The 26423-nt window shown below is 43.7% G+C and overlaps 1 protein-coding gene across 9 annotated transcripts in view; it reads left to right on the plus strand.

Moving 5' to 3' along the window:
* ROR1 (receptor tyrosine kinase like orphan receptor 1) overlaps nucleotides 1-26423 on the plus strand; it is a 150999-nt gene that overhangs the window by 102001 nt on the left and 22575 nt on the right. For all 9 annotated transcript variants that reach the window (XM_027462710.3, XM_027462707.3, XM_021274713.4 and 6 more), the window contains 2 exons: nucleotides 10342-10629; nucleotides 12082-12112. In XM_027462710.3, coding sequence (XP_027318511.3) covers nucleotides 10342-10629; nucleotides 12082-12112 — 319 coding nt within the window. The remainder of the gene's footprint in view (nucleotides 1-10341; nucleotides 10630-12081; nucleotides 12113-26423) is intronic.

Genomic DNA, 26423 nt, shown 5'->3' on the forward strand with positions numbered 1-26423 from the left:
TGCTCCCAACCAAAACCCAGGCAGAGGGGAAGGTACAAAAGTGATATTGAAGACAATGTGATTTTACAGCAAATTAAGTCTGAGCTGAGCTGAAAAATAGCCCTCGGTAGCCTCTTTGTTATTATTCCTTATGAGAGATTTTGTGTAGGCTGGTTTCTTCTGACCAAGGTGACTTTTTGCCCATATATTTGGCTAGGCTTGCCCTCAGCTGGCTGTTCAAATGCTGCTTTTTCAGTAGGACATGCCCCACATGGGCACTCTCCAAACCCTTGCTTTGACTGACCAAGCCTGGAAGCGGAGCAGGCTGCCTGCTGGCAGCAGGGACAGCGTGGATTGCCAGCTTCCTTCCGAGTCTGCTGCCTTCAAAGTACGCTCAACACCAAATCCTCAGATCATCAAAATGCAAAGTGCCTGCTTGTATCAGCCAGGGTTCGGGTGTCCCTGCTGTGTCAGAAAGCAGCGACTCAGGCACTAGCAGAGGTGAGGTTTTGGGTGGCTGCCACCAGCTTGGGCACAGAAATCATCCTGCTGGCCTCGCTGTTAGCAATTAAACCCTTTTCCATGTTGCCTTCATGGCACCTGTTCCTGAGTGCTATTGTCAGGAACAGGTAAAATGAAGTTTCACACTTCTAATCCACCTGGAATGTGGCGATTATCACTGGCTGGGCTGAATCCTGCATTCCTGGGGGATTACCGGCCCCTTTGCCCGCCCATGATTAGCATTTAGACTGCTGTAAGCTTGCACACCTAAACGCGGATTTACATATGTGATTAAAATGCATTTGGTGCCCGAAAAGCTTAGTCAGAGGGGAGGGTTCTTCCAGCGTGCCCACAAGTGAAGCGAGGCACCCACACGTCTCGTCTTGCCCAGGAAAGCAGCGGGGGCTTTCATGTGGGCGCTGCCAGCTCTCGCTGAAGGTCTTTGAAACCCTCCCTTAGGTGCAGCCCGACGTGCCGAAACCTTGGGGGAGAACACGAGGCATGCGCTTCGTTTCCATTTCTTTTTGCAAGCAAGCAGCTCAAGGGACCGACATCCACTTGTCTTTGCTGCAGTCAGCCGTGAGGTCACGCAGGCGTCCCAGTAAAACTTATTTTAAAGCCTATTAAGTTCACCACATGAAAGCGGTTTCCAGCCAAATTTCCCAATTAAATGGCTGTCCGCATTAAGTGGCTCTAACTCCGTGTGCTGCCTTTTGGAAACGAACGTCTCTTCCTCGAACACGTCTCCTGGGTTTGCAGGAGAAGGAGCAGCCCATCGTCTCCTCCAACAACATTCTGCATTTTAAAATAATTACTTCATGTGGTGCTTTCCCTACCTCGGAGAGTTCTGCAGTGACTATCTTACAACTGAGCCCTATTCAGGTTTCAATTTCTATTAAATAAGCTAAATCGACAGCATTAAACAGTTGCCTGTTTATTCTTTTTAACAGGAAATGAATTTAAAAGAGACGCAGCCACCCGTGAAGAGCTGTTGAAAGCAACGATTGATGGGAGGGAGGAGGTGGTTTCTCACCAAAACCTTAAAAAAACAAACAAACTATGCATAAAAATAAAAAAATAATCACTTTTAAAATAGGAGAAATTTAGCTATGAATATATTCCTCTTTTCCGACTGGTAAATCATGGCGTGCAGAAGGGCTGCCGCGAGGGAAAAAGAGAAATGAAAATGCCATCAAATAGGTATTTAATTATATAAGGAGAAAAAAGAGGAAATATTATAAGGGGAAAAATATATAAGGGGAAAAAAGGGGGTCTGGAGGAAGGAAAAAGCCCAATCGGGGACCCAATCCCTAGGGCTTGGCAAGGCTGGGAAATGTCCCATGGGGCACATCTTCGCCGTGCCTGACCTGGGGATTTCATTGTCCGCCCCTCTTTCTTCCCTAGGTGTTTGAGTGGTATTTCTCCCCTTTGTTGCTTTGTCCTTCACCACGTTCATTCGTTTCTTTCTCATCTTTCTTCAACTGCCTTGTTGTCCCCTACTTCTTGCTCTTTTTTCCTTCCTGTTGTTGAAGGCACTTTGGTTTCCCATTTCTCCGTGCCCGTGCATTGCCACCCCTCTCTCCCCTTCTGCTGCGGGACAGGCCCCTGCCCCAGCTCTTTGTCTGAGGAAGCTTCACATTTACCACGATCCTTATTTAAAATGGAAAAGAGCCCTTCATTCAGCTGCTTCTCTTTCACAAAAATGGTCGTGGAAGGGTAGGCTTTTCCTCACATCAGCCGTGTGTTTATTTACAAGGAAATAGATAGGCCTGAGTTTGAATGAGAGCCTACTTCCATCTGGTGCTGCAGAGGAATTGTTTGGGAACTCTTCATCCTTAGGCAATGATACTGTTGGAGTCTCTGCCAAGAAAGAGTCAGCACTGAAGTATTATTTTCTTTTAATTGTGAGTGGGGTTAAACTTCTGCCGACATTCACTGGAATGGGACTCTCCATGGGACTGGTAAGACAACGGTGCCTCTGCTGAGACTTCCCCTGGTCAGGTCCCCCCCATGCCCACCTGCAGTCTCGTCAGGAGCTCGTTTAATCGTGCAGGTCCCAGGATGGGCACTAGGATGGGTCCCAGCCACTGCTGAGCAGAGCTAAGGACACAGGTGCTGGGATGCAGCAGTGCTGTCCCAATTCCAGTGCCTCCTCCTCCCACGAGCTTCTCACTTCCTTCATTTTCCAAAGCAAACCTCTTATTGTGAGTTTTTGCAGGTCCTGCCTATTTTCCTTTCCCTTTTCATGGCCTATCTGCTTTGGCAAACAAGTATAAAATGTTGGGATGATTCAGTTTCCATTTCCAGCCATCCGCAATCCCCAGCCTGGACTCGGAGCTCCCCGCTGCTCACAGCTCCCCTGCCTGGCACAGCCCTCAGCAGTACATTGCAGTCCTGCAGTGCTCCAGGTGTTGTGCAGAGGGCCAACATCCCCCAAGGAGAGGGCAGCGAGTGTCAGGGCTCTGAAAAAATGCTCCCCAAATCCCTCAATACCCTGTGCATGGCACTTCACGTCATTAACTTCTTGGAGAAGCCAGCATTGCCATCCGTGCTCAGATGTAGAGCTTAGGGATATGGTTTAGTGGGGACTGTTAGCGTTAGGTAAGAGGTTGGACTCGATGATCCTGAGGTCTCTTCCAACCTAGAAATTCTGTGATTCTGTGAAATCCAGGCTAAGGCTGTCACTTCAGCACGTCTTTCCAGGCAGGGATATGACCTGGCCGTGAGTCTCTGTAGAGAAAAAATCTTTCTGATGGCCCAGGGAGAATTTGACTCTTAGGCAAACTACATCTTAAGAAACATCAACAAAAGCAACCGTGGACAAAGCCGGGTGGATCGAGGCCTCCTGACTTCGGCCCCGGTTCTTTAGAGATTTCCAGATTTTCTTTTGAAATCACTGGATGTGAATTTGATACGCGTGGTGAAAGGGGAAGAATTACAGCCTTCACATTCATGCACAATTTACCTTTTTATTTTCCTTTATTATCTGGGGGATATTCGGTAAATCAAGCTCCCCTGATGGGGCACAGGGTTCGGATTCTATTTGTGGGGTCCCGTTAGTAGCGCGGCAGTAAATTACTGCTACTTTGTTTGAAAATTTTTTTAGCCACAGTACATTAGCTCCTTTTGTTTGCTTTTCCACTGACGGAGTGCACGTTTTTATTTGAGAATTTGTGTTTCTTGAATGTCTCATTTATAAATAATACAGGGTGTGAAATTTGGAGGTCACAGAACAAAACATGAAAAAGAAACCACCCCGAGTAACATGCGGCATTCATGGTAAAAATCTTGCACGAAATGCTTCGCTTACGTCGGATTTTTTTATAACCTCCGAGCGTGCAGTGAATATCTGACCATTATACATAAGGTACCTATATATAATAACCCTTTCCTGGCTCATCCAGCTATCTTTGTTTATTTGAAAGATTGATAGATCAGAGGGTCAAGGGACGTGTTTTATTGTAAGTTTCTGTTCCAAATTTCCTGACATTTTTGGTATTTTTTTTTTTTTAAATAGACCTTTAAAAGGCACAGAAAGGGCTAATAAGAACCAGATTCTAAAGTGATGCTATGTCAAAATGTCAAAAATAACAGCTTTTCTTTGACTCTACAGCATTAATCTTAGGGCACATACCTTTCTATACACCCTTTCTTTAATAGCTTGATTTTTTGTATGTGGCTCTTTACTGCTGAGCAGCTTCTAAAGTGACAACAAAATCCCTTGATGGTTTTCAGTAGTTTGGTTTATAGCTAGATGTGGACGTTTGTTTACCTATCCCAAATCACTTTTTTTGTGATAAAGTTTAGGGGCTTCCTACTTGTGCTATAAAACTGGTTCCTGAGTAAAGAAAAGCTTCATTTCCCCTTGCCAGATTACAGCGTCAAAGCTATCACCAAGGCAGCTGTCCTTAAACCTGGGAGTTAACTCAGAAAAGGAGAGACAGATGTGAGCTGTCAGATTCATATTAAGAATTCACAAAGGCACGAAGGGCAGTGAGTTGTCCAATTCCCATCCCAGAGCAATGGGATTCAGGTGCTCGGCCCCCAATAATTTTTTGGAAGTGCTCTGGTTTCCCTCCAGAAGCCCACCCTCCCCTGTGACCCAAGGCAGTCCCACAGCTGCTAATTGGAAAGCGGCAATTGATTGTGAAAATCCCAAATTCAGTGAATGTTGCGTGTCTACATCTGAAATGCTGTAAGGCCTTGGGCATCAGTTGGCATGTTTCAGTTCAGGATGTTATCCTCCGATGGCATTCGTGCCTCTAGATAACATCTGGGAAGAGGAAGCCCAAGACACAGCTGCAGTATGTATCCTGAATTGAGCCTTACACATACACACCGCTGAGGAAACTCATTTGAAAATGAGCTGGGCAAGCAAATGCAGTTGTGTATTTCTTTTTGTCCCAAGACAGTTGACATTGAATATTTCCGCTTCTTTGTCTGGACTTCTTTAACTCTGATATTCTTCATATGGGTTGCCAAATCGTGGGTCGAGTGCTGTATCGCTTTCCTCCCACTGTCATTCCTTTACTTTTATTCATTTTAAATAAGTGAAATTCCAGCCGGGAGTCTTCCTTTTGCCCCTTTTAATAACAAGGGTCTGTTGATCGGGCCCACAGATCGGACCTGCCGGGAGTTGTCTCCCTTTGTGAGTTATGGGCAGATGAAGCAATCAATGGTTAATCCTTTTTCCAACTGAGAAATATGTGCTCTATCTATGGCTACACTTCAGTAAGAAATCCTGCTGGTTCCTTCTTCAGCGTAACTGGAATAGCTTAAAACCCAACTCGATTGAACATATGGAACAAACAACAAACCCATCCAGCGCATTCAGGCTGGGTGGGCTCCGGGTTGTTGACTTTCCCCAAAGAGAACAATTCCACACGGAAAATTTCCAACTGTCTGAGCTCAATGGTGGCACTGATAAATGTGAGGACAGGATGCTTCCAAGTGTAGCATCAGGCTGGACTAACGTGGCTCATTCAAGGCTCGGAGTGAATGAAAATGCATCTTTCCACCTGGTAAAGTACATCAGAAAGGCTCTGTCAGACCCACTGATGAGCTTGAGGTAAACATTATCTGCTCTTTAAGTTACCAATCAGTGAATGTATTGGTATGATTGAGACTCTTTGCGTTTCTTTATTGTCACCATATGTTATGGCAAAGTGCTGAGCCACTAGGCCTAGGTGCAAAAGGAGAAGGCCGGCAAGCACCCTGCAAGGCTGGTGTCCAAACGGCCCACTCAGACAGCAAGGAAGATTTGAACTTTCAGATCCAGAATTAAACTTTTTTCTCTAGTTCAGCAGCTGGAATGGTGTTCCTGCATCTGTAGGTTTGCTTCAGAGAAGGTTTGGAGCCGTTCCTTTGCTGAGAAGTGCGCTGTGAGCGCGGTGGGAAGGCGCTGGGTGCACAGGCCCCTGCTGCACCTGGATGAAAGCTGTTCCACAACTGCCGTGGCTTGAATGAAGACTTTGATTTTAGCTCTGCTCCGAATATTCTGAAAGATCAGAAGGGCACAAAGAAGAGGATAAATGAAACAAGGATTCTTCTCATAAAATGATCATTTCAAGGTCTAATCCTGCATCCCCGTTGTGCTTGAAACACCTAGTGAATCCAGAAACACCTAGCGTGCACGGTGCTTGTGAAAAGACCCTCGCCCTGTGGCCAGCAAAGTCCCCCTCTGAGCAAAGAGGGTGTTACTGCTCTAAGAAGTGTCTTTGGTAATTTAAGATAGAGTAACCATGTGGTCACAGAGGAGATTAACATTCCTTGGCCGGGGAGGACGAGCTTTTATTTTGAAAGCCACCTGGGTTCCACTTAAAAGTAGTAGAATACTTAAGAATTTATTACGACTGGGCAGGCTCCTATTTAACAATGTCAAGACGTAGCTGTGGAAATACACACACTTTTCTTCTTTCAAGACACGCAACGCAGTACATTTCGTCCTCGCACAGCTGTTGCTATTCTGTAACATCAAACCAGCAAAGAGTTTGGCCATGAAGGATACCTAATATTTGGATTTTATATGCAGTGTCTCCAATTTATGCGCTTAGAATCATGAAGATGACTTATGATGTGTTGTGTTTGCATTGGCAACGGCTCAAAACCAGAAATATATTTCAGGCTTGGCTTTCCAGATATTATCTCAAGTCATTTAAAAGTTCATTATAGGGCACCCGCTAGTGCTGCTATAGTAAAGGGGCTGTCAGCATTTTTCAAGGGTTTATAACTCAGCCATTAAAAAAAAAAATCTCTGTGGGCTGAAACTTGGCATTCAGGGTCTAGGCCCAGCAGTAAATTGTTTTTACAAATTAAAAAAAAATCAGTTTGACTATTATTAAATTATAGGTGGGCTAAATTTTATTTAGAACTTTTTCCGGCTATTCTCCTGTATTTCTGTAAATTAAAATGTGTCTGAAATGTTTTTATAGAGTGCGACTCTAAAATACGGACTGGCTTTTGTTATGTTCTTGAAATCCTGAGATTTAACTCAAAATATAATAACAGTGCTTATCCCAGCGTAGCACTTTTCACCTTCAAAGTGCTTTACGAGCATTATCTCATTAATGTACATAACAGCCTCCCCATGATGTAAGAGGGATTATTATCCTCACTTTATAGCTGGAGAAATTGAGCCAAAAGGTTTAAGGCTGTTTTTAAAAGGACTTAGTTGCACAAATCCCAAGTGAGCTTTGATTGGCTTTGGGTGTCTACTTCCCTTCGGCTCTTCTAAAAATCACAGCTGAAGTGATTCACCCAAGACTGCTCAGAGCCAGCATTAAAACTCAGACTTTCCAACGGCCCTTGCCACTAGACTATTTAGTTCGCAGAAGCACAGTCATTATTTTCTAGGTAAGAACCATCCTGTTTCTAAGGGCAGAGAGAGTCAACTGGGGAGCTCCTCGATGACAGGGAGGCTGTCGAGTGAAGCACGGTAAAAAACGTGCCGCGAGGTAAGGCCACGGCCATGCGACACGGTGTCGTCATCACGTGTGCAAGCAGCAACTTCTTCCCATTTCATCAGTGCTCACCTCCTGCTGAGAGCACAAAAGGTGGATTTAGCCCTGTTTTTCTTGGCCTCTTCTGGCCCAGAAGGAGGTGTTGTTAATGCTGACGGCACCAGCGAGTGGCTGGTGGGGAGCGGCCTGGACAGAAACCTGGACGCAGGCAGGAATTATTTCCGATGTTCTTTGCATGGGTGTTACTAAAAGGAGAGGATGGTAGCAGTAGCTTTGGAGATTTGATGGGCTTTGGTAGGTGAGAGTTAGACAAAAGTGTTAAAAATAAAATTGGGCTTCTCTTTGACTCCTCCGTGCAAGGCAAGGGCAGCCATGGATGGCTTTCCTGTGTGCCAGGGGAGGAATGCTCCTAATCTGGTACGCCTCAGTAACACTCCAGGATTTTTTGGAAGCACCGTTAGACCTTCAGCTTATTTTCAATTACAGAAATGTTTTATCCGTGAGAATCTTCTCATGATGATTCCAGCCGCTTGGGACTTGCCCTGTTTAAATCTCATCTCAGGTGCCTTACAGTCTGCTGCGTGATCAGATTTAAGATTTGGATGCAAAGTGTAGGTATTTAAGAACCAAGCTAAGCTGAATTTAGCAGATGCCTTTCACTTTAGTGTTTCTGTGGTAGTTTGTAGAGGAAAGTGGAGAGTGCTTGAAGAAGAGTCAGAAGCTCCAGACACTGAGAAGTTGTTTCTGTTTGTACCTACAGAGAAGTTTCACCATGACTCGGGCTGTAATAGCCATTTTTCGCGGTCTCACTGTCAGTACTGGTACTTTAGATTCCTTCTCCTGCATTTGGTAACCTACATTACATCTTTACTCCTTTATTTGCCTCCTCTGCATACCACAGGACCTTTAAAATACTATATTTACCGTGTGGGTTGTCAGCAAGACCATCACAGGACTGAGGCCATTCTGTTTTCTGTCTGTATTAGATTGTAGATGTCTGAGCCACTCTCTTTGAAATGTTATCAGGAATTATATAAATGACTGTGGTATAGAAATGTTACATTGGATAATTAAGTGTGGTTCTCCAGCTCCGTGCTATTAGTGTGATTTTATTAAACACAGATTGTGGAGGGAACCCAAAAATACGTGTGCTGATTTAGATTATGCTTCCCAGTGAGGTGGTTAAGATGCAAGTCTCAAGCGTTTCTAGTCCTGCAGTGAGGCATGCAGAAATGATCGTGGGGAACTAAAAAGCCAACCTGACGCCCAGGTGAAAGACGTGGAACCCAGTTGTCTTCACCAGACAGCTGGATCTTGGCTCTTTTTACACCATGCACAGTTTGAACTAACTAGATCCACGGGAGCAGAGGTAACAGCAGTACTTTGCACAGTTTCATACCTGCACATTAAAAGACTACTTGATCAGTGAAAGAAAAATGTGTGGGCAGTTTCTTTGTGCTTAATGTTTATCCTAATAGCTCCTCGGGACCAAATGAGATCAGGGACGCGTTGTATAAAGTGCTATGTAAATACAGGGTAGGAACTTACATGCTGAGTAGATTAAACACAAAGGGAAGAGATACTGATACTCGCAGAGCATAATGAAGGGAGTAGCCGGCGAAGACATGATTAAAATAACTAATTAGGGAAGTGGATTAGTTAGGCAAGTCAGTTAGCTGAGCTGTTTTTATTACATGCTGGAGGTCTTTTTCATAATTTCAGGCAGGCTTATTGCTGGAGCTTGCAGTAGATGTACCTTAACATGGCGCAGCGTAAGCGGCACAGCACAGATTTCCTTGCTGATGGGCTTTTCTTGACCTCCCAGGCTCGCTCAGAGAACACGGGAGCAGAGTACAGTCTCTGGGTTTCTCATTGCTTGGCTGCCCTGCTGAGACAGCCACCAGATGATAATGGTTTTTGGCCACTAATGACCACCGTTAGATTTGAACCTGTGACACTGAGATGAAAGCCCGCGTATTCCATTCCTCGTACCCAATCCATCTTGCTCTCTGCCTTTAAAGGATTTAATTAAATGCTGAATACAGTTAACTAGAAATAGCCTTCTTCCTGACCGGTGCAGAATGAAATAGCACTTGACAGGAGAAGGCAATGTTCACGAATGGATTAGAAGAGATTAATTTTGTGAAAGTTTCATTTAACATTCCCCATCGTAACAAAATGAAAGAATTCTTGATCTTCTGCTTGCACCTATCATGAGACCTATTTCAGATTAAAGATAAACTTTAGTTCTCTTAGCAGGGAAAAGACTGAGTAAGAAAGAAAGCCTTCATCTCCTAGATATGATCCTGATTCGTTCATCTGTGCAGTTGGTGCTTACAAAATCATTCACAACATACTGCCTACACTGCTCTGCAAGTCAATTAAAAATGGCTCTGAGACCTTCATTTTGGAGAGATTCATTCCATATATCGGTACACTCTGTGGATCCTAACACGAGTGGGGCAGATCTCCAAGGCAGAGACAATAAAAATGAGCAGCTGAATTTACAAAGGATGTTTTTCACATTTACTGGTTAGCAAAAAGGAAAAACGAGATAGAGAAGCAGCATTATCTCCTTTTTCTGCGCTGAATGCAGTGAAATAGGATGATGCTGAGAAAGTAGAGAAAATCCGTGGGCATAAGAAGGAAAAGAAACTTTGAAGAGAAACAGTATTACTGTAGTCCAATGGAAATTGCAAAATTTGTTCCTTTTATTAACATGCAGAACTATGTGGAACCTATCACTGGCCCTGAGACATCAATTAATAGGTATTTGAGCTTTTTACTAAACATGATAGCCACTTCTTTTGTTTCCTTTTCAAAGACAGGAATGAGATGACTTTAACATGACATTTTCTGAGCAGGAATTCCTTATTCACCCTTTTTTCTTTTCCCAAAACAGATTACTTCTTGACGCTTGATGAGCCTATGAACAACATAACTACCACCCTTGGCCAGACGGCAGAGCTGCACTGTAAAGTCTCCGGCAATCCTCCTCCCACGGTTCGCTGGCTGAAGAACGACGCGCCGGTTGTCCAGGAGCCCCGCAGGATCTCCTTCCGTGCCACAAGCTATGGGTCTCGCCTGCGAATAAGGAACCTTGACACTACAGACACCGGCTACTTCCAGTGCGTCGCAACTAATGGCAGAAAGACTGTTTCTACCACCGGCGTGCTCTTTGTCAAATTTGGTAGGTTTTCTCCTATTAAGCTGTTCAAACTGTTGTTTAGAAAAACAGTGCAGGAAACACTTAAGAAAAGTGTGTTTACCCACTGAAAATGAGTGCGCTGATGTAGTGGTATCAGCCTGTTTCAGCCTATTTCTGGCAGTTTATCCCTTCTGCCTGTTTGCTCTGTGCTCAGCTGAGATGCCCGTGTTGCCAGCTGAAATGGTGGCTTTTAATACATAAAAGCCTGATGGAAGCAGGACTGAAACACAGGGACCACTAAAGAGCGCTGTTCATTAATATGCTACCTGGGTGGATTCAGAACAGACAAGAAAAACTTCTATTCTCAAGTGCCTGAGTGACCTCCTTTTTCTCTAGTAAGTGAGAAATTTCAGCTTGAAAAAGATGGAGTTGGAATGGAAATGTTAAATGCAGCATAGGTCAGAGGCACGTTAATGATACATATACCTTTCAGATAAAATAAGCACTTTTTCTTCAAAATTTATAATGAGATGATTGCCTTCATGGATGATCCTAAAACCATGAAGTTTCCAAAACAGAAAGGGGTTTTCTGCATCTTCTCTTCCACCTCCACATTCAGGGTGAAATGCTTGGCTCAGATGAGGGTGTTTGCATGGAGTCCTGGTCAGTCCTCACAGCAACACAAAATGAATGATTTATTCAGCACATTTCAGAGTTTTTTGTTGTTAGTGTCCCAGATTTTCTAAATTATCGTAAGAAATTAATCATTAGATGTTCTCGTAAGGCAGATGTCCTTTAGCTTGTATCTGAAATTTAGGAGATTTTTATCTGAACAATGATGCTTTTATAGACATTCCTCTAGAAAACACTGGGTATTTTTCATATTTTACTGACTGGAGCAAAATTTAATCGTACAATTCAGTTTCTAGAGCAAAGGCTCGTTAGTATGAACTGCTGCAGCTGACTCTTCAGTTTGCTGTGTGCTGGTGAACACGAGCTCAGCCTGTCGAGTATTTGCCAAAATATAAACGCCGAGGGCAGCAACAGTGAAATGCTGTCAGCCAAAGCCCGCAGAGGTCAGAGGAAATTTGATCAATGCATCTGAATCAGGCCAAGGATGAATACCCTGAAAAATAATGAAGATTGATAGGGAGAAATGACGCTGTTTTCTGCCAGCTATAGTCACAACATGCTTTTGTATAAGCCTCCTGTGGTTTGCTATAACCTTTTTTGTTATGGCCCCAAACTCAGCTGAATTTCAGGATCTGTCCTTCACCTGTTTATTGCCCTTATCTATGGCATTTTGCAGACAATCACTGCTACAGGATACAGTCTTGTCTTTGGTACCGAGAAACTGAGACTTGCCTCTTAAACTACATAAACCACATCCAACATGACAGACTGTTACTTTTATCTTTTAAAGGTTTACAAAAGCTTACTGCTTGTTACCTCGCCATAACTCATCACACCGTTTTTCTTCTGTCACTTTTCCAGGTCCCCCACCAACAGCAAGTCCAGGATCATCGTAAGTTGTTTCATGTCTCTTATATTGATTCATTAATCTTGTGTTTCATCAGTCAGAAGTTCATTTTTCATTTTGTGTGACAGAAGCACTTTTGCATTCCGCTTTAAGTCAGATAGGATAGTAATTTATTGTAACTGAATTATCTGTCTCATAGATAAATTTTCATGTTATCATGTCAACTCCTATTTCTTAAGCTAGACTTCTTAATTTCCAATATTATTTCCTTTAGATCCCCTGATGCCTTCAGCCTTTGAACTCATCTCAGTGTACAGAGTATACCACATAAGTAAAAACTGATCTTCATACTTGTCATGGCCCAGTCCAAAAAATCTTTGTCGCTATAAGTAAATTTCAGTACCTACGGGATTCTTACTAATTTAATGGAACTAGTGGTCATAAACTGGATTTGTGCCTCTCTGTATCCATGGTAGTAAACAGTCATAAAACTGAGATTTTAAAGATCAGGTACCTGGGTTTGAGTAGTGGTTGTTTTTACAGCAGCTTCCCCCTGACCTGGAGCTCAGGATCTGCTCCTTCTGCAGGGTCCATGCTGCTGAGCAATTGCCACCTCGTATTTGGCAGTTGGGCTTCTGTCTGTGGTAGGCTTTGAGAACATATCAGTCTCTAGTTTCAATACAGATGAACCAACTTGCTCACCTTTTATAGTCCCCCGTTGTTTTTGAGTCTGATCTTCAGCTGTTCTGAAGTTTGAAATTAATTTTGTGATCGCGTCCAGCTCATTCATGCCTTACACATGTGGAACAACACAGAAACCCACCTGTCCTAGTGAGGAAGCTGCTCTGTTAAAAGAAAAATACAGTAGCAACAGAAAAATGATATGAAATTATAATTGCAATTACAAGGGATGTGAAAGTTTCGGGACGTGAATGCGCCTGACTGTCTTTACAGAAGATTGTTCACGAAGTATTGCAGAGGAAATGAATTAGCGAAAGCATCTGACCACAAAAGGACATGCTAGGATGCCCTCTAATGGAACATCATAAAACGTGCTTTTGTCTTTCCTTTTGAAGGTACCTGAAACAAAGTTACTGACTTGGTTTAGGAAGGAAAGCTCTTTGCTTGGTCTCAGACTCCTTTTTGTGACTTCAGTGTTCTGGGGAGAAAAGCTTCATGGTGAGGCAAAAAGTGCAGGCTGTTGTGCTCTGGTTTGGAGACTTTTTCTAATAGTCTGAGAAAGTGTGCATTTTGGGTCTACTTCTGCCTAGTTTGGGGTTTCTAAAATTTGCACCATTAGGCAGTATGTCCCAAGCTGTCAGAAGCTCACAGGATAGCAGTGTGAGCAGAGAAAGCAGGGAGCTGTGCTGGAATTTCCCTGTCTGGCCCACTGAGGATTGCCTTGCTTTTTTTTGAAACAAAATTGATTTGGGAACTTTCTTCCCATTTCTCTTTCTGGCAATTTATCCCTTCTCCCCCCTGCCCCCTCCCAAATGACTACATCTTAACTAGCTAACAGCTTCACCCAGTTATGGAGAAGTGACAGCAAATGGTCCCACTAATTCAGTGAGAGTCAGACCGAGCTCTGGGGCAATGTCTGCACAACATCATCCAGACCACAAGGAAAAAAACAAACTGTTTTTTTTTTTCCCCATATGCTCCATATCAAAGATGAAATTGGCTCTAAAGTGATTTAATGCAAGATCTTCATTTTGCTTTCAGCATGCCCTGCCCATTGTTATACATGCGCACAAACAAAGATGTGAAAAGGTGAAAATAAAGTGAGACTTCCTCTGCAGTAGTTGACTTCAAAATTGTGCCTTTTAAATTTGTAGCCAAGAAAGATATTTAATCGCACTTCATTACCCTGGGAGGCTGTGGGTCTGTCTAATGAGAGGCTGCATTGTATTAAACATTGGAAGGTAACGTATGCAAAGAAATGTGCACAGGCATCTCTGTTTTACTGAATGGGGAACATTTACATTCCTGGAGAAGCTAACCAGATTTAATCTGTGAAATAAGAGAATCAGGAAGAATCTTACGAGAGAGAAATGATAAACTTGGAAGTCGTGCTAAATTAGAGTAAAAAAACGTCAGTGTGCATTGTCCTGAACCTGGTTCATATCTGCTGCCAGTGGCATGAGTGCAGCAGCCTTATGGATTGCAGCGGCTGGCGAGCTCCAGCTGCACTGGGCTGAACTGCCGAGAGAAATGACGTGTCGGGGGGTGCAGGGGAGAACTGCCTCAGACTCTGTGCCTCACTGTTTGCTCATCTTTCAGGGCTAAAATATCTTGAGAATTGTATGGCTCTTCACGCATAGTCTTCTCCTCGTGCAAACTAGCAAACAAATTATTAGCTATGAAATTAATGAAAATTTGGTGGAAGTGCCTACAGTTATTCCATATTATGCAGGTAAATGTCACAAGTGTTTGAAGAACTGTTTAAAGGCAGCAGTACTCTTCATAGTAGGGGAGCAGAGCATTTAATACAGCTTTGGTAAATTTTCTTGTCCTAGAGGTTAATACCTTTGGCATTTTGATTGTGAATTTCTTCAGATATGAAGCGAACTTGGAGTCTGATCTATGTACGATCGATCCTTTGAAGGCATCAGCCCTTGGACTGTGATGCTCTTTCATAGTCTTGATGCCATTTTCGGACTCCTCATTGCTAGTAGATGAACAATAGATACAGTCATGAGAAACATCTACGTTTACCTGTGAAAACTGCCCCCATCCATGCCAACCTCAGCGTTCAAGTTCCAGAGTGGTAGATGCACGTACGTGGCTGTCCTCCCTTCCCTTCGTGTTAGACTCATCGGAGGCCAAAGGGAAAACATTGGAGGGGATAGTCCTGGAAGCTGCATCATAAAATATCTTCCTGCCCTCTTTTTTCAAGAGTTAAAGCACTAATTCTGGTGTTTTGGATAAACTGACTGAGGATGCATGGGTTCAGTTGATTTCAGACCCCAGAATGTGTTGAGGGGAGCTTAGACCTCTCTCCCTCTCCTTTGAAGGCTGACCACTGGTGTTGGCTGAACCAATGGCACTTACTCTATGTCATCCTAGGGCCATATCATTTTATTTTACAGTGCTTAAATAGGAAAAACTCCTTAAAACATGTTGTGTAAATGAAAACTCATACTTTGGTGATATTTGTGCCTTATCAGCATGAGTTTCTTCTCCTGTGATAAATAACACAATCAACCAAATCGATGGCAAGTAGCTGCCTTTCTCAGTGGGCGTGCTTTTCCCATGCTGTCTTTATTAATCTACCATAAGTGGAAGGTTCTGTTCATTTAAGGATTTAATTTGAGGATCATGTTTTTAAAAAAATCCATATGCTCAGCACTTTTCTTCATATAATTTATAGGTGCCGAGTTCTGCGCTGATGTGATGGCAGAAAAATAGATGGTCCAACCGTAGCTTAAAAATAAAAAGGTTAAATGGATAACTTCTGTAAAAGAAGACAGGCAATGCTAGATAACATCATAATTCATGTGTGCGTTATATCCTTCTTCTTTCTGCTTTCCTTTAGCACTGTTATGGTTAGCTACAGCCAAATGTCTGATTTGCAAATCAGTCTGAAGCGAACGGAGGAAACTCCAGCAGCAGTATAAGGGAATGACTAAAGCGAGGTACTGCCCTGGTGCAAAGCACTGGCTGACCTGAATGTCCTTCCTTTAACTCTCCCGTGTTTGGCAAAGGTCAGCTTTAAAGCCCTTATCTGCAAGGCCGGGAGCTGCATTCCATCGGCAGGCTCTGCTGCTCAACGTGTGGAGCACAGTTTAAAGATGATGATGCTTTCCCCCCCCCCCCCCCAAACCCCTCACTCCTGCTTTATAAATGCATCATTATTTATCTTTGTTTTGCCGGAAGGTGCTACAGATACAGGGCCAGCTACAAGCAGCCCGGGGAGCTGTGGGGAGAGTGCGAACGCCGCTGTCCGCAGTCCGGATGCGTGCCCGGGAGCTGGGCGGCTGCGCCGGCTCCAGCTCTTGGGCTGCTGAAATAGTTTCCATGAAGTGGATGGTGTCAAGGGCACCTCCGCAGCAGGCAGGAGTCAGGGGCGTCTCATCTGGCAGATAAGGCAGGTCCTGCAGGCTTTTGGTGCAAAAGGCCACCAACAACCAATTTAGCCCTTTATTTTTCCTTTATTTTTGAAGTTCTGATGCTTCAAAATGATGCACTTTGAAACTCACTTTTTATTCATTGTCCACAGCAAGGTTTGGTCCTTTAAGGACACAGAAGTCTGCACATCAATCTCAGGTCTCTCTGGTTACAGAGATAGGGGACAGCAAGGGCTGAGGTGAGAGCACAGCATGTTCCAGGAGACAAGATAATTTGCTGTTAACAATAGAGGTACCTCAGCCTGGAAAATGGTTGTGTGCCCGGTCTTTTCCATGATTAATATCGTCTTTTTTTCCTCCATCTGTATTGTTTCCACTGCCTGGAGAGCTGCTCTGTGCCTGCCCAGAACTTCACTCACTCACTCCAGGAAAAACCCAGGGTGCAAGTCACTGAATTGGAGGAGAGGCAGCTCACCTGCACTCTGTTCAAGAACTGCCATAATGGGAGAGAAAACAAATTGTCTTTTTACATGGTCCAATCTAAAAATGAGCTAGACAAACCCTGCTGGAGTGTAGTCCGGTGGGAAGAGGTCAGGAAAATGTCAGTTCTCTGTTGAAGGCGTACCAAACCCACACAGAATCTATTGCTTTGCGAACACGTCTTGAAAAGGCTTAACCTGCAGGAGAAATGTGTCACTCGGCAAGGCAGACTTCTGGCTTTTTTACATTGGAAACCTCAGAAGAATGGCAAGGCACCTCTGAGAAGCCTTCTGTGAGTTCACAAGACGTGGTGGTAGATGTTAAACACCATTGTATTAAAGGAAACATAGATGTTAAAGGAAAAAAAGTCTAGTTCATCAATATTACTGCTCTATTTGTGGCAGAGAGACTCTTGATCCTCTTGCATGGCAGAGAGAGAATAGCACGAATGTAAATCGGTGTGGACATGTGTGCCATGGGCTGGCACCCCCCGTGGGGAGCACACACGGTCCTGGTGTCGGTAATGCTCTTGAACAGCCCTCTGATTCCCAACCGAGCCTTCTCTCTATATAAACTAAATATATGGTATTGTTTTGCTCTTTATTTAACCACCGGGAATGAGGAAAGGAGGAAAAGAGGAGAGGAGAGGGCTGTAATTTTAAGGGGCATTTGATTCATAAAATCAAATGGGGTTTGTGATTCCCAGAAATTGCTTGCGAGGCTTGTGAAACCACAAACCCCGCAGGATTCTCCCATCCTCTTTTTCGATGATTAAGATTTTTTTTTTTTCTTTAAGTGAAACACATCTGGGTTTTTTAGTAAAACAGATCTTTTATACAGTGGCTCCGTGTGCCTGGATGTCAGCATGGTTCTCTGCTACGAGAAAACGCATAACCACTGGCCGGCATCCAGGGGAAGCTTGGCCAACTGCGTTTGATTGAGGATTTCAGAGGGACTTCTCCCCTTGGACCAGAGAAGCTAAGTTTTATGGAAGGAAAAAATACCTATACAGAGGCAAGAGTGGATTCACCAGGAGCTGCTACCGACCCCCTGCTGCTGCCCGCAGCATCCAGCACCCCTGGGCTCTGCAGGCTGGGCACCCAGGCTTGCCGCAGGCTGCAGGTGGAGGAGCTGCATGCATTTCCTTCACCACGGGGCATCTGAGATGCTAACTCAGGTGGGATATTGTACGGGGAGGCCAACGTAAATATATTTGTGCAAAAAAGTCATGCAGCATGAAGATGAAGTCGGAGTGGCTGACGCTGACAGAAACCACGTTATGTTCCGTTGCATTACTTCATTCGAGTGAAAATAATACTCTCGTGGTCTTGCCAGGGTCTGAGAGTCAGATTAGCTGCTGCGAGCGTGCCAGTCATGGAAATGAAATGTTTCCAGGGAGAGCTGGACTTGTGCTCTTCACTGTGTCTTTGATCTGGTGCATGCTTATCTGTTCTGCCACCGTCTCACCTTCCCCCTTGTCCTGGCTATTCCTCTGTGATTTTTTTGGCAATATTTCTGTGGCATCAGGTGAAAGCTGATGCCTCCAGGTGTGTGGTTCAGGAGGGAGCACGCTCTCGTGCTTCCCTGAGCAAGCACACGTCCATGGAAGCCTCTGGGTAAACGTAGCACTGGATTTAGGATGCCATATTTATGTCTGGTATTAATGAATTGGTCATAGCCAGTGTTGTAGTGCATTTTATCTACTTCAAGGTACTTACACGGCTAAATATACACGTTATCTGAGAATCCCAGGCTCCTTTGCCTCTTTACCTTCTCTTATCTCCCAGACCACATATGGGAAACTGAGCCAGAGTGAGATTAAAGGTGTGCTTCAGTCGCCTTCGCTGCAGCTGTTTTATGCTAGCTCAGATGCAGCTGAAGTCATGCTGGTCACCTTGTCTGGCTCTGACACCCTTGGGTTTTTGCTCAAGACATTGCACATACAACCTGTAACGAAACAGAGAATTCAGCTCTGTCTCTGAAGGCCCAGACCGATACCCATGCTAATGGATTATTGTTGTCTGCTGTGCCTGTGCATCATTCATGGGCTTTCATGCAAGCAATGCTGCAAAAATTTGGGGTCTCTGCTGCAGAGCTCTTACCCCAGCTCTTAGCAATGAAGTGGGTGAAATTGTGTTTTGTTATGCTATGGTAAATCTGCAGAAAAGAAACCGGCCTGGAGTTTGGAATGAGATTTACCTTAGAAAGTGCTTTTCATTTTGAAAGGGTACCTGATAAATATTTTTACATATTTTAACTAAAGTGTTCCACTGTTATCTGTCCTGTAGTGCAAACAGAAAGCCCTCCTGTCTTCATGTGGTCTGAAGGAAAGGTATGACACAATACGGAGACATAGTTGTATTATCTGAAAACAAATTAATCACACTGATGTCAATATTTTTTTAAGTAGGCAGAGAGGAGGGAGTAAAACACATTATGACTTGGACATCGGGAGCCAGAGTTGCCTAATCCATTTTTGTAATACGTAGGAAAAGACAATGTGCTGTTAAGAAATGTATTTGTTTTCTTTCTGCACATTATCACCCGTAGCAACTACATATGCAAATAAATGTTTGATACAGAAATGGCCTTTGTGGAACGCTGCAGGTAATATTTGAAGAGTGCTTGTACTTTTATTTCTACAAAGCTTTAATACGACCTGGTCACCCACAACCGATAACCCTGGGTGTTGCACACAGGGTTTGTAGCAGGAGTCCAGCAGACCTGGGGAGCTGAAATGCTGAGCCCAGCATCTTGTCTTGGAAATGCTTGGCTTCCAGCATTTTGGAAATACTGGCTCAGTCTTGTGCCTTTTATATTTAGCGTGTTCAATTAGCCATGCTGCGTTAGTCCTGTTGCACTGAGTTTGTTTGACTGTGTTCAATAAGTGCTGAAGGTAGCACCAAAAGGGGAATTTAGGCTGTCATTCTGAACTAGGCTCAGATACCTTCTGGTCTTTTAACACTGGATTTAGGAACATTTCAAATCCCATGCAGAAACCTTAAAGGGCTGATACGTGAAGAGCAGGAGAGGACAGATTCTCCTCTCTTTAAGGCGTTTCAGTGAATCATTAGAAAAATTGGCTTAGACAAACACTTAAGGAAATCCTGTAATTATATAATTTGACCCGGAGTTACAGTACAGCACAGCTTATTTTCCTGATTTGCTTTAAAGAAAGCAAAGTGAGCATCATATTGAAGATTTTTTCTTCTATATGGCAACAGAATGGAAAAAAAAATCAGGAAAAGCTGAGAAGTTGCATTCCTCACCCTGATTATCTCCTGCAGCCTTCGGGATACCATATTTGTGGAGATAGTCTTTAATTGTTGCAAAAAAATGCGATCATTATGCAGTTAGCAATCGGTGTTGGACTAAGTCTGCTAATAAACCGAGTCTTGTGAGTTAAACCACACAGTCAGAGCGGCCAAGTATTGTTCCTGTTTATGCTATAGATCCTTAATGTCCCACGGGGGCCTTTTTCCCACCGTGCTCCCTGCCAGAACATGCCTGGTTCAATGCACCCCAGGACGGGTGACCCATGCTGCTGAGCTCCGTGTTAGGGCTGCAGCCAAGGCTGGCTGGTAAAAAGGAATTGCATTTGATTAAAAACCTTGAGTTTTCAGTATCTGTTTTCATTCCGTGTCGAAATGAAGCGGAGACCATTAGGCATTTTTCTCAGGGAATGAGCAGTGCACAGCCCCCAGCCTAGCACGTGCTTGCTGGAGAGGAGGAAGGCCCGGGCTGTGCCTTACAGCACAGACATAACCTGGTTTCCCCGTCTCCCTTGTGGTCTTCCCCAATAACAGCGATTTTGAGGCCAAGTTTCCTCTAGCCCAGAAACCCTTCTGGAGCTGCTAAAGGATTGCAGCGGCAATGGCATCCAAACCACTGTGTTTTATGAAACATTCCAGTTTTCAGAACATGATGTTTTTTTCTATCTAAGATTCTCCTCCAAAAAAAAAAAAAAAAAGTATCTCTTAGCTATAATTATAGGGGTGATTTAAATGCCTTATAAAGATTTCTTTGAGCCTAAAGGCTGGGAGGTAAGATCTGACCGTAGTACAGTAACAATGCATTTCACCCTCCTGATCTGTGTCAGGTTACAGTACTAGCTGAACAGAGCCTATCTTTGTGCTGCTTTTTAAATTTTGTTATTTTTTGGGAAGGCCTTGTCCTGAGTGCATGTCTTGACCTCAAAAAGAGCAAATAAAATTTTATTTTGATGTCTTGGAGGGTCTCTGTGATTGGCATGTGAGTAGACCAGATTTGTGTTGTATTCAGACAATGCGATACCCACAAGTTTCTGGCAGAGATTATTTTTCTGTTGTTTTCTTTGTGTATATGTACAGCCCAGTCTGGTCTCCAATGGCTTTTCATCTAAGAGCTGCTAAAATAGAGCTGGGTATTGCTGTTCTGGGGAGAGAGGGTCGTATGTTAAGATGGAGCTCTTTCTGGTGGCTAAATGTTCTTCGGGCACTTCCCTGGGCATATGGCCATTTGTGTGGCTGTGGGATTTAGTCAGGTGTAAGGGGTAAAATAAAGAAGTAGTCAGACTTTTCAGAAACCAGTTAATGTCAGGGGTTGTCCCCAAGGTACGGTGAGATTCTCCTATGCTGTAAGGCCTTTAATTATAAGGGAAATCCTGTTTAAAGGCTTATAATACTTCTGTGGTTGTAATAAAATATCCTGCAAAAACCAGGTAGTGAAATCTCAGTGGGCAAATCTCAATCTCTTTCTCGTTTCATTCTTCTTTTCCTTTAGTGCCCAGCTGTCATTAATATTCCTTAAACAAATCCTGTTCTGCCATTTTCAGTCAGCACTGATGTGGAGCAATGGGGGATCTGCTGGAGGTTCATCAGATCTTGCTGGCATGCAGTGGCTCAGTGCTAGGCAAACCTTTGTGCAGCTTTTTGTTTTATCTGCTGGCTGCCAACCTCACTACCAGCAGGCTGAAAACTGAATTCAGGTGAAGCATTGAAACCATTAGGGTGATGAAAGCTCCAGTTGCTTGTGGTAGCAATTATTCAAGAGAACAAATAATGATATTAATAACTTAGAGTATTACAGACAAAACTTGGGTACTGGAAGGGAAAGGAGCAGCATAAAAACCATTTGTGGCCTCTGCCTGATGGATTTGTCTCCTGTCCCAGGCTCTCTTTCATCCACATGACAAGTCATCTCCATATGTGACCCGGTCTTCCTGCGCCTTTCATGTCGGCTCCCCCTTCAGAAGGACTCAGCACCTTTGCCTTTTCACTTAACAAAGTGGACATTTTCCCTGAGCCCTCCGTGACATGACGAACTGAGACTAGGGCTGTGCCTTTTGCAGGGGTTCGATGGGAGCCACAAAAACCCAGGACTGGGCCCTGGGGCTTCACGGTGGCCCACTCACTGCCCACCCCTCCATATCACTGCCCCAGCTGTGAGTGGGCCAGCTGCAAAATTCTCTTCCCCAGTGTGTCTAAATCTTCTAATTTCACAGATCTCTCAGTGATTATGGAGTGCTGCTCCTTCCACTGGGAATGGTGTCCTGCCTCCCTGGGGCTGGCCCAGCGGGCCTGTCCCTGGGAGTGAGCATCAGGAGCAGCCATGCTAAAACAGGCTTCTCTGGTGAAGGCCACATGAAAATCAGGATGGATGAGTGGTTTAGAAGGGCAGCCTGGTGCCATCAGATGGCATGCTGTAATCAGTCAGTGTCATGAGCACTGTGACCACGAGCCCCGTGACAAAGGGGCGGTGAAGCCCCGCGTGAGGCCTGAGGGAGCCATGCCCACTCCGAGCTCGCAGTGCCATGCATTGCTGCAGGGACCTGTTGATCTCCTGCAGTCAGCCTAAGAATTCACCCAGGGCTTCCACAGCCTTCAGGAGAACCAGTGGTTTCAGTCTTAGGGCATGTGTTTATTCAGTCTAGTAAAAACATTAAAAATGGGAATAAATCTGTATTGACCCAAGCTGCTCTCACTACTGCCACGCGGTATAAAACCTTCAGAAGTTTTCCTATAAAGATAACGTCACTGCACAACCCACTTGCATGTAGTTACCTACCTGGTCGCAATTTGTGTTCCTTCATCACAAAATCATTAAGTGCAAGGAAGAAGATTATAAGGTGTTACATTATTTATCCTGATAATTAAAAACATGCACGACACTTGAGCCTTGGCTGTTCAAAGCAGTAACCCTGGGCAAGTTCAAATACTGTAAAAGGAGTTAATCATCGATTTCAGAAAGCGTCAAGTTTATTGATCTTGTTAACAGGAAAATATGTGTGTGGCTACCTCCGTGGGGAAGGAAAGCAGCTATCTGACCTGTTCTTAATTGGATGCTGTTATTGATGCTTGAGCCCACAACGATCCATGTTAAGCAAAAATTAATGGCAAACGTTACCCTGCTGTGGCTTTCCAGGCAAATGTCTTATGTCAGTAAATGTACTTAAAATAAATACATTTTCTCTCAGTCATGATTTTGCTCGAGATCAATGGAGACATTCTTTTGCCACAGTGCTGCCCGGCAGTTAGCACCAAGAGCGCTTAGCAAGGCGATCCCCTTCCCGGGTTCACAGCTAGTTTAGAGATTCGGGGGTTTTAGAGGTGAGAAGAGACTGGTGCAGCCCTCCACCTACCCAGCCTGGGTGATGGCAGCTGTAGTTAGTTTTTCCCCTCGCTCACTTATGTTTCAGGTCTTTCTTTTGACTTAACTGGAACACATCCCTGCAAAAAAATAAGCATCACATTGATTTTATGTGTTTAACTTCTGCACAGGTTTGTGCTGTGTGAAGTCGAATGCCTTTATAAGATTCTAAATATACAAACGTTGTTATCTTTACAAGTCAACTCTTGACTTTGCCAAAGCCCGTCTGAGAGGTCTCCTTTCCACAAACCCCTGGGAGCTGCCACCAGCTCTGTTACCGCCTCAAATCCGCTCTTGTTTGGGCTTCGTTTCAGTCATTGCACTGTTTTGTCTTGGACGGCATAGGGCTAGCAGACGCGGAGTCACTGGGGTCTTTCCATGACGTGTGTGGGTATCAGCAGTGCCAGAGCTTTCAGGAGGTTTGTTAAGTCAACAGCCATGAAAAGATCATGGAAAAGTTGCCTTAGATTCAATCTCTCTTGACCTGCGAATGTTTAAAAGATCAGATTTTAGTAGCTGCTATCTAACATTTCCTGTAGTTACTTTTGGAATAGGAGTTGTTTTGTTGTATTTATGTGATAAGGCTGTGGTATGTAGATCACTTTTGCATTTTCTCTGCACTGTTATTCCACCATTTCCACTGTGTGAAAGGGAGATAGGAATTATCGAAGAATCCTGTAATCTTGAAGCACTAAAAGCATGGCAAAGCCCTTTTCTTCACTACCTGCATGTAAGCTAGTTGTAGAAATCTTGATGACTTCTGCTTCTCATGGCAATTTTTAGCATTTATTTAAGATTTGGCGGTGTCAATTTTTCCTCCTCAACGGATACAAATTAACCTGGGCACAACCAGCAGGTGAGGATTTGGTCTTCAGCGAGTGTAGTCTTTTGCAGATTTGAAATGAGCAAAAGATAATGAGAGAAAATATAATTTTAGCAATGCTAAATGTGGAGGAATGATCTGGAGGATGTTTGCTTGCACTGGGAGCTGGGTTTGAGGCTGTAGCTGGCATCAGGAGCTGCCACTGTTTCGGATTCTGGTTTCAGCTTGTGGGGATAAGCCCAGAGCAACCCCATGGATGTCTGTGGACCTGCTCCATATTTTTCCTCAGTGTGAGTAACACAGGAATGTTACACCATCCTTGGCATGTCAGGCGCTTTTATGGGACAAAATAGACAGTCATGGTCTTTGTGAAATTAAGCTCCTTGGCTGGATAAAAGGAGCAAGAGTGTACAAATACTGGTGTTTCCTTAGATTTCCATCTCACATGTGCTATCCGTAAATCACTTTGCTGCATGGATTGTATGTGTGCATGGCTTTTTAAATGATGTTTGGCTTAATCCTCACTTAATTTCTTACGCAGTTGTGAAATGCGTGTTTTGTATTACCACACCATGATAAGAGTTAGTATTGATACAAACCAGCATTTCACCTACTCAAAGATAAAAACCAGCTTTTAGATTTGATAAAGTACAACTGTAAAAGTATGCCAGGACAGACTTTATTAAAGCAAGGCTCTAGAAACAATTCTCTGAGCTACTTTTATCTTAAATAATATTTTTCCAGTGAGGGAATGCATTGATATAATTCATAACATACATATAACCTTATCAATACCAATTAATTTCAGAGTTACAGCTGAAATGTTGTGTCACGCTGTTCAGCCAGGCCATGCTGAGGCTGGAAGCAGGTAGGAAAGCTGGCAGACACCACTCTGCAACGTGGATGCTGGAAGGACCCTGAGCATGCTCCACGTCCAAGCACACAAATAACTGATGAAAATTGTCTTAGAGATTTGTGATCCATTCACTCTGGCAGGTTAGCCTAATTACTTCTAATGCAGAACTCAGTCAAATTAGTATTTTTAGTTGCTGACACACTGGGATAATAAAATAAAACCAAGTAAAACCTTTGGGATAGTTTTATTTGCTGGTAACTGTCATCTCATTGCATATCTTGAAAACTTGGACAACCAGTCCAGAAAAATGTGTAACTTTTCCTTTTTCTCCACGTGAATCAGAAGAAACATGGCGCTGGTGTGGAGGGCAGGAAAGGGTATATATTTTTTTTCCACCTTGAATACCAGCCATTGGCTGCAAATGAACTGCAAAATGGCATTATCTTACATGTTTTGTAGAAACACCTTACTGCAAACAAGCTGGGCTTTTCTTTGGGTTGCTTGGAGAAACATCTGAAGCTTGTAGTGTTTCTGTTTGGCCTTGCAAAACCTGCCATTTTTCCTTCTTGATTTACTATGATGAGACAAAAAAAAAGAAAAAAAAGAACAAGTAAGGGAGGTGAGAATTTGCTTGTTTCAGTGCTGCTGCCAGAAAATAGAATGGTTGCAACGTGTTCTCTCTTTTGGGGTTATCAGGAGAAAATGACAGTGACTGCTTCTTGTCCTACAAACAGAAGTTTTAGGAGGGATCTGGTCCGTTTCTGAGTAGAAAGCTGCCATTTTTATGCAGCGCTTCCTTCAAATCAGGCTTTTCATAATTTAGGCTAGGCGCCTTTCTCAAGGCTAGCTGAAATATGAATCTGCTGGTCCCGAGCCCAGTGTCTGAAGTGTGGTTGCTTCACGCTGCTCTGTGCAGCTTACGTAGCGAGGCATAATGCTTTTAAAGAAAACAAACAAGTTCCCTCTGCCTTATCCTGTTACCGTTGGGGAGTGGACGGGCAGATCTTACTTTTCACCGAAGCATATTTTCACTCATGTTTGTTGTGTTAAGAATGAGCTTCTTATCTCAAAAGCAATCTTTTTCACAAGACATTCTCAGTTTAATATAACTCGTGGTGCCCTTTAAAGCAGACTGGCTATTCCCAGCTGAGCAGCCTCTATTTATGTGTGTCTGTCAGTAGCAGAATTTATGATAGACCTGCAAGTTATGTGAACTTTGAATGTTTTCACAGTTGTTAAACTTGACCAACTATTTCAATAAGACTAACTGCTTAAAATGGTTTTGGACTTACCAGCTACCCCCAGCTGAAGTATGAGCATTTTGCTCATAAACCCAGCAACCCCCAGACTGCTCGTCAGCAGAGAAAAACGCTGCATTTGTACCTCGACATAACTCCGAGGAAAGCCCTTCAGAAAAATGTGTTTTCCTCTCATTTTTTTTAAAGGAGTCTGGGATTTCAGGTCACCCTTTTCCATGTAGTTGCTCTCCATCCACTGCCCTTC

This window comes from Anas platyrhynchos, chromosome 8 (genome assembly GCF_047663525.1).
Source record: "Anas platyrhynchos isolate ZD024472 breed Pekin duck chromosome 8, IASCAAS_PekinDuck_T2T, whole genome shotgun sequence".
Lineage (NCBI taxonomy): Eukaryota > Metazoa > Chordata > Aves > Anseriformes > Anatidae > Anas > Anas platyrhynchos.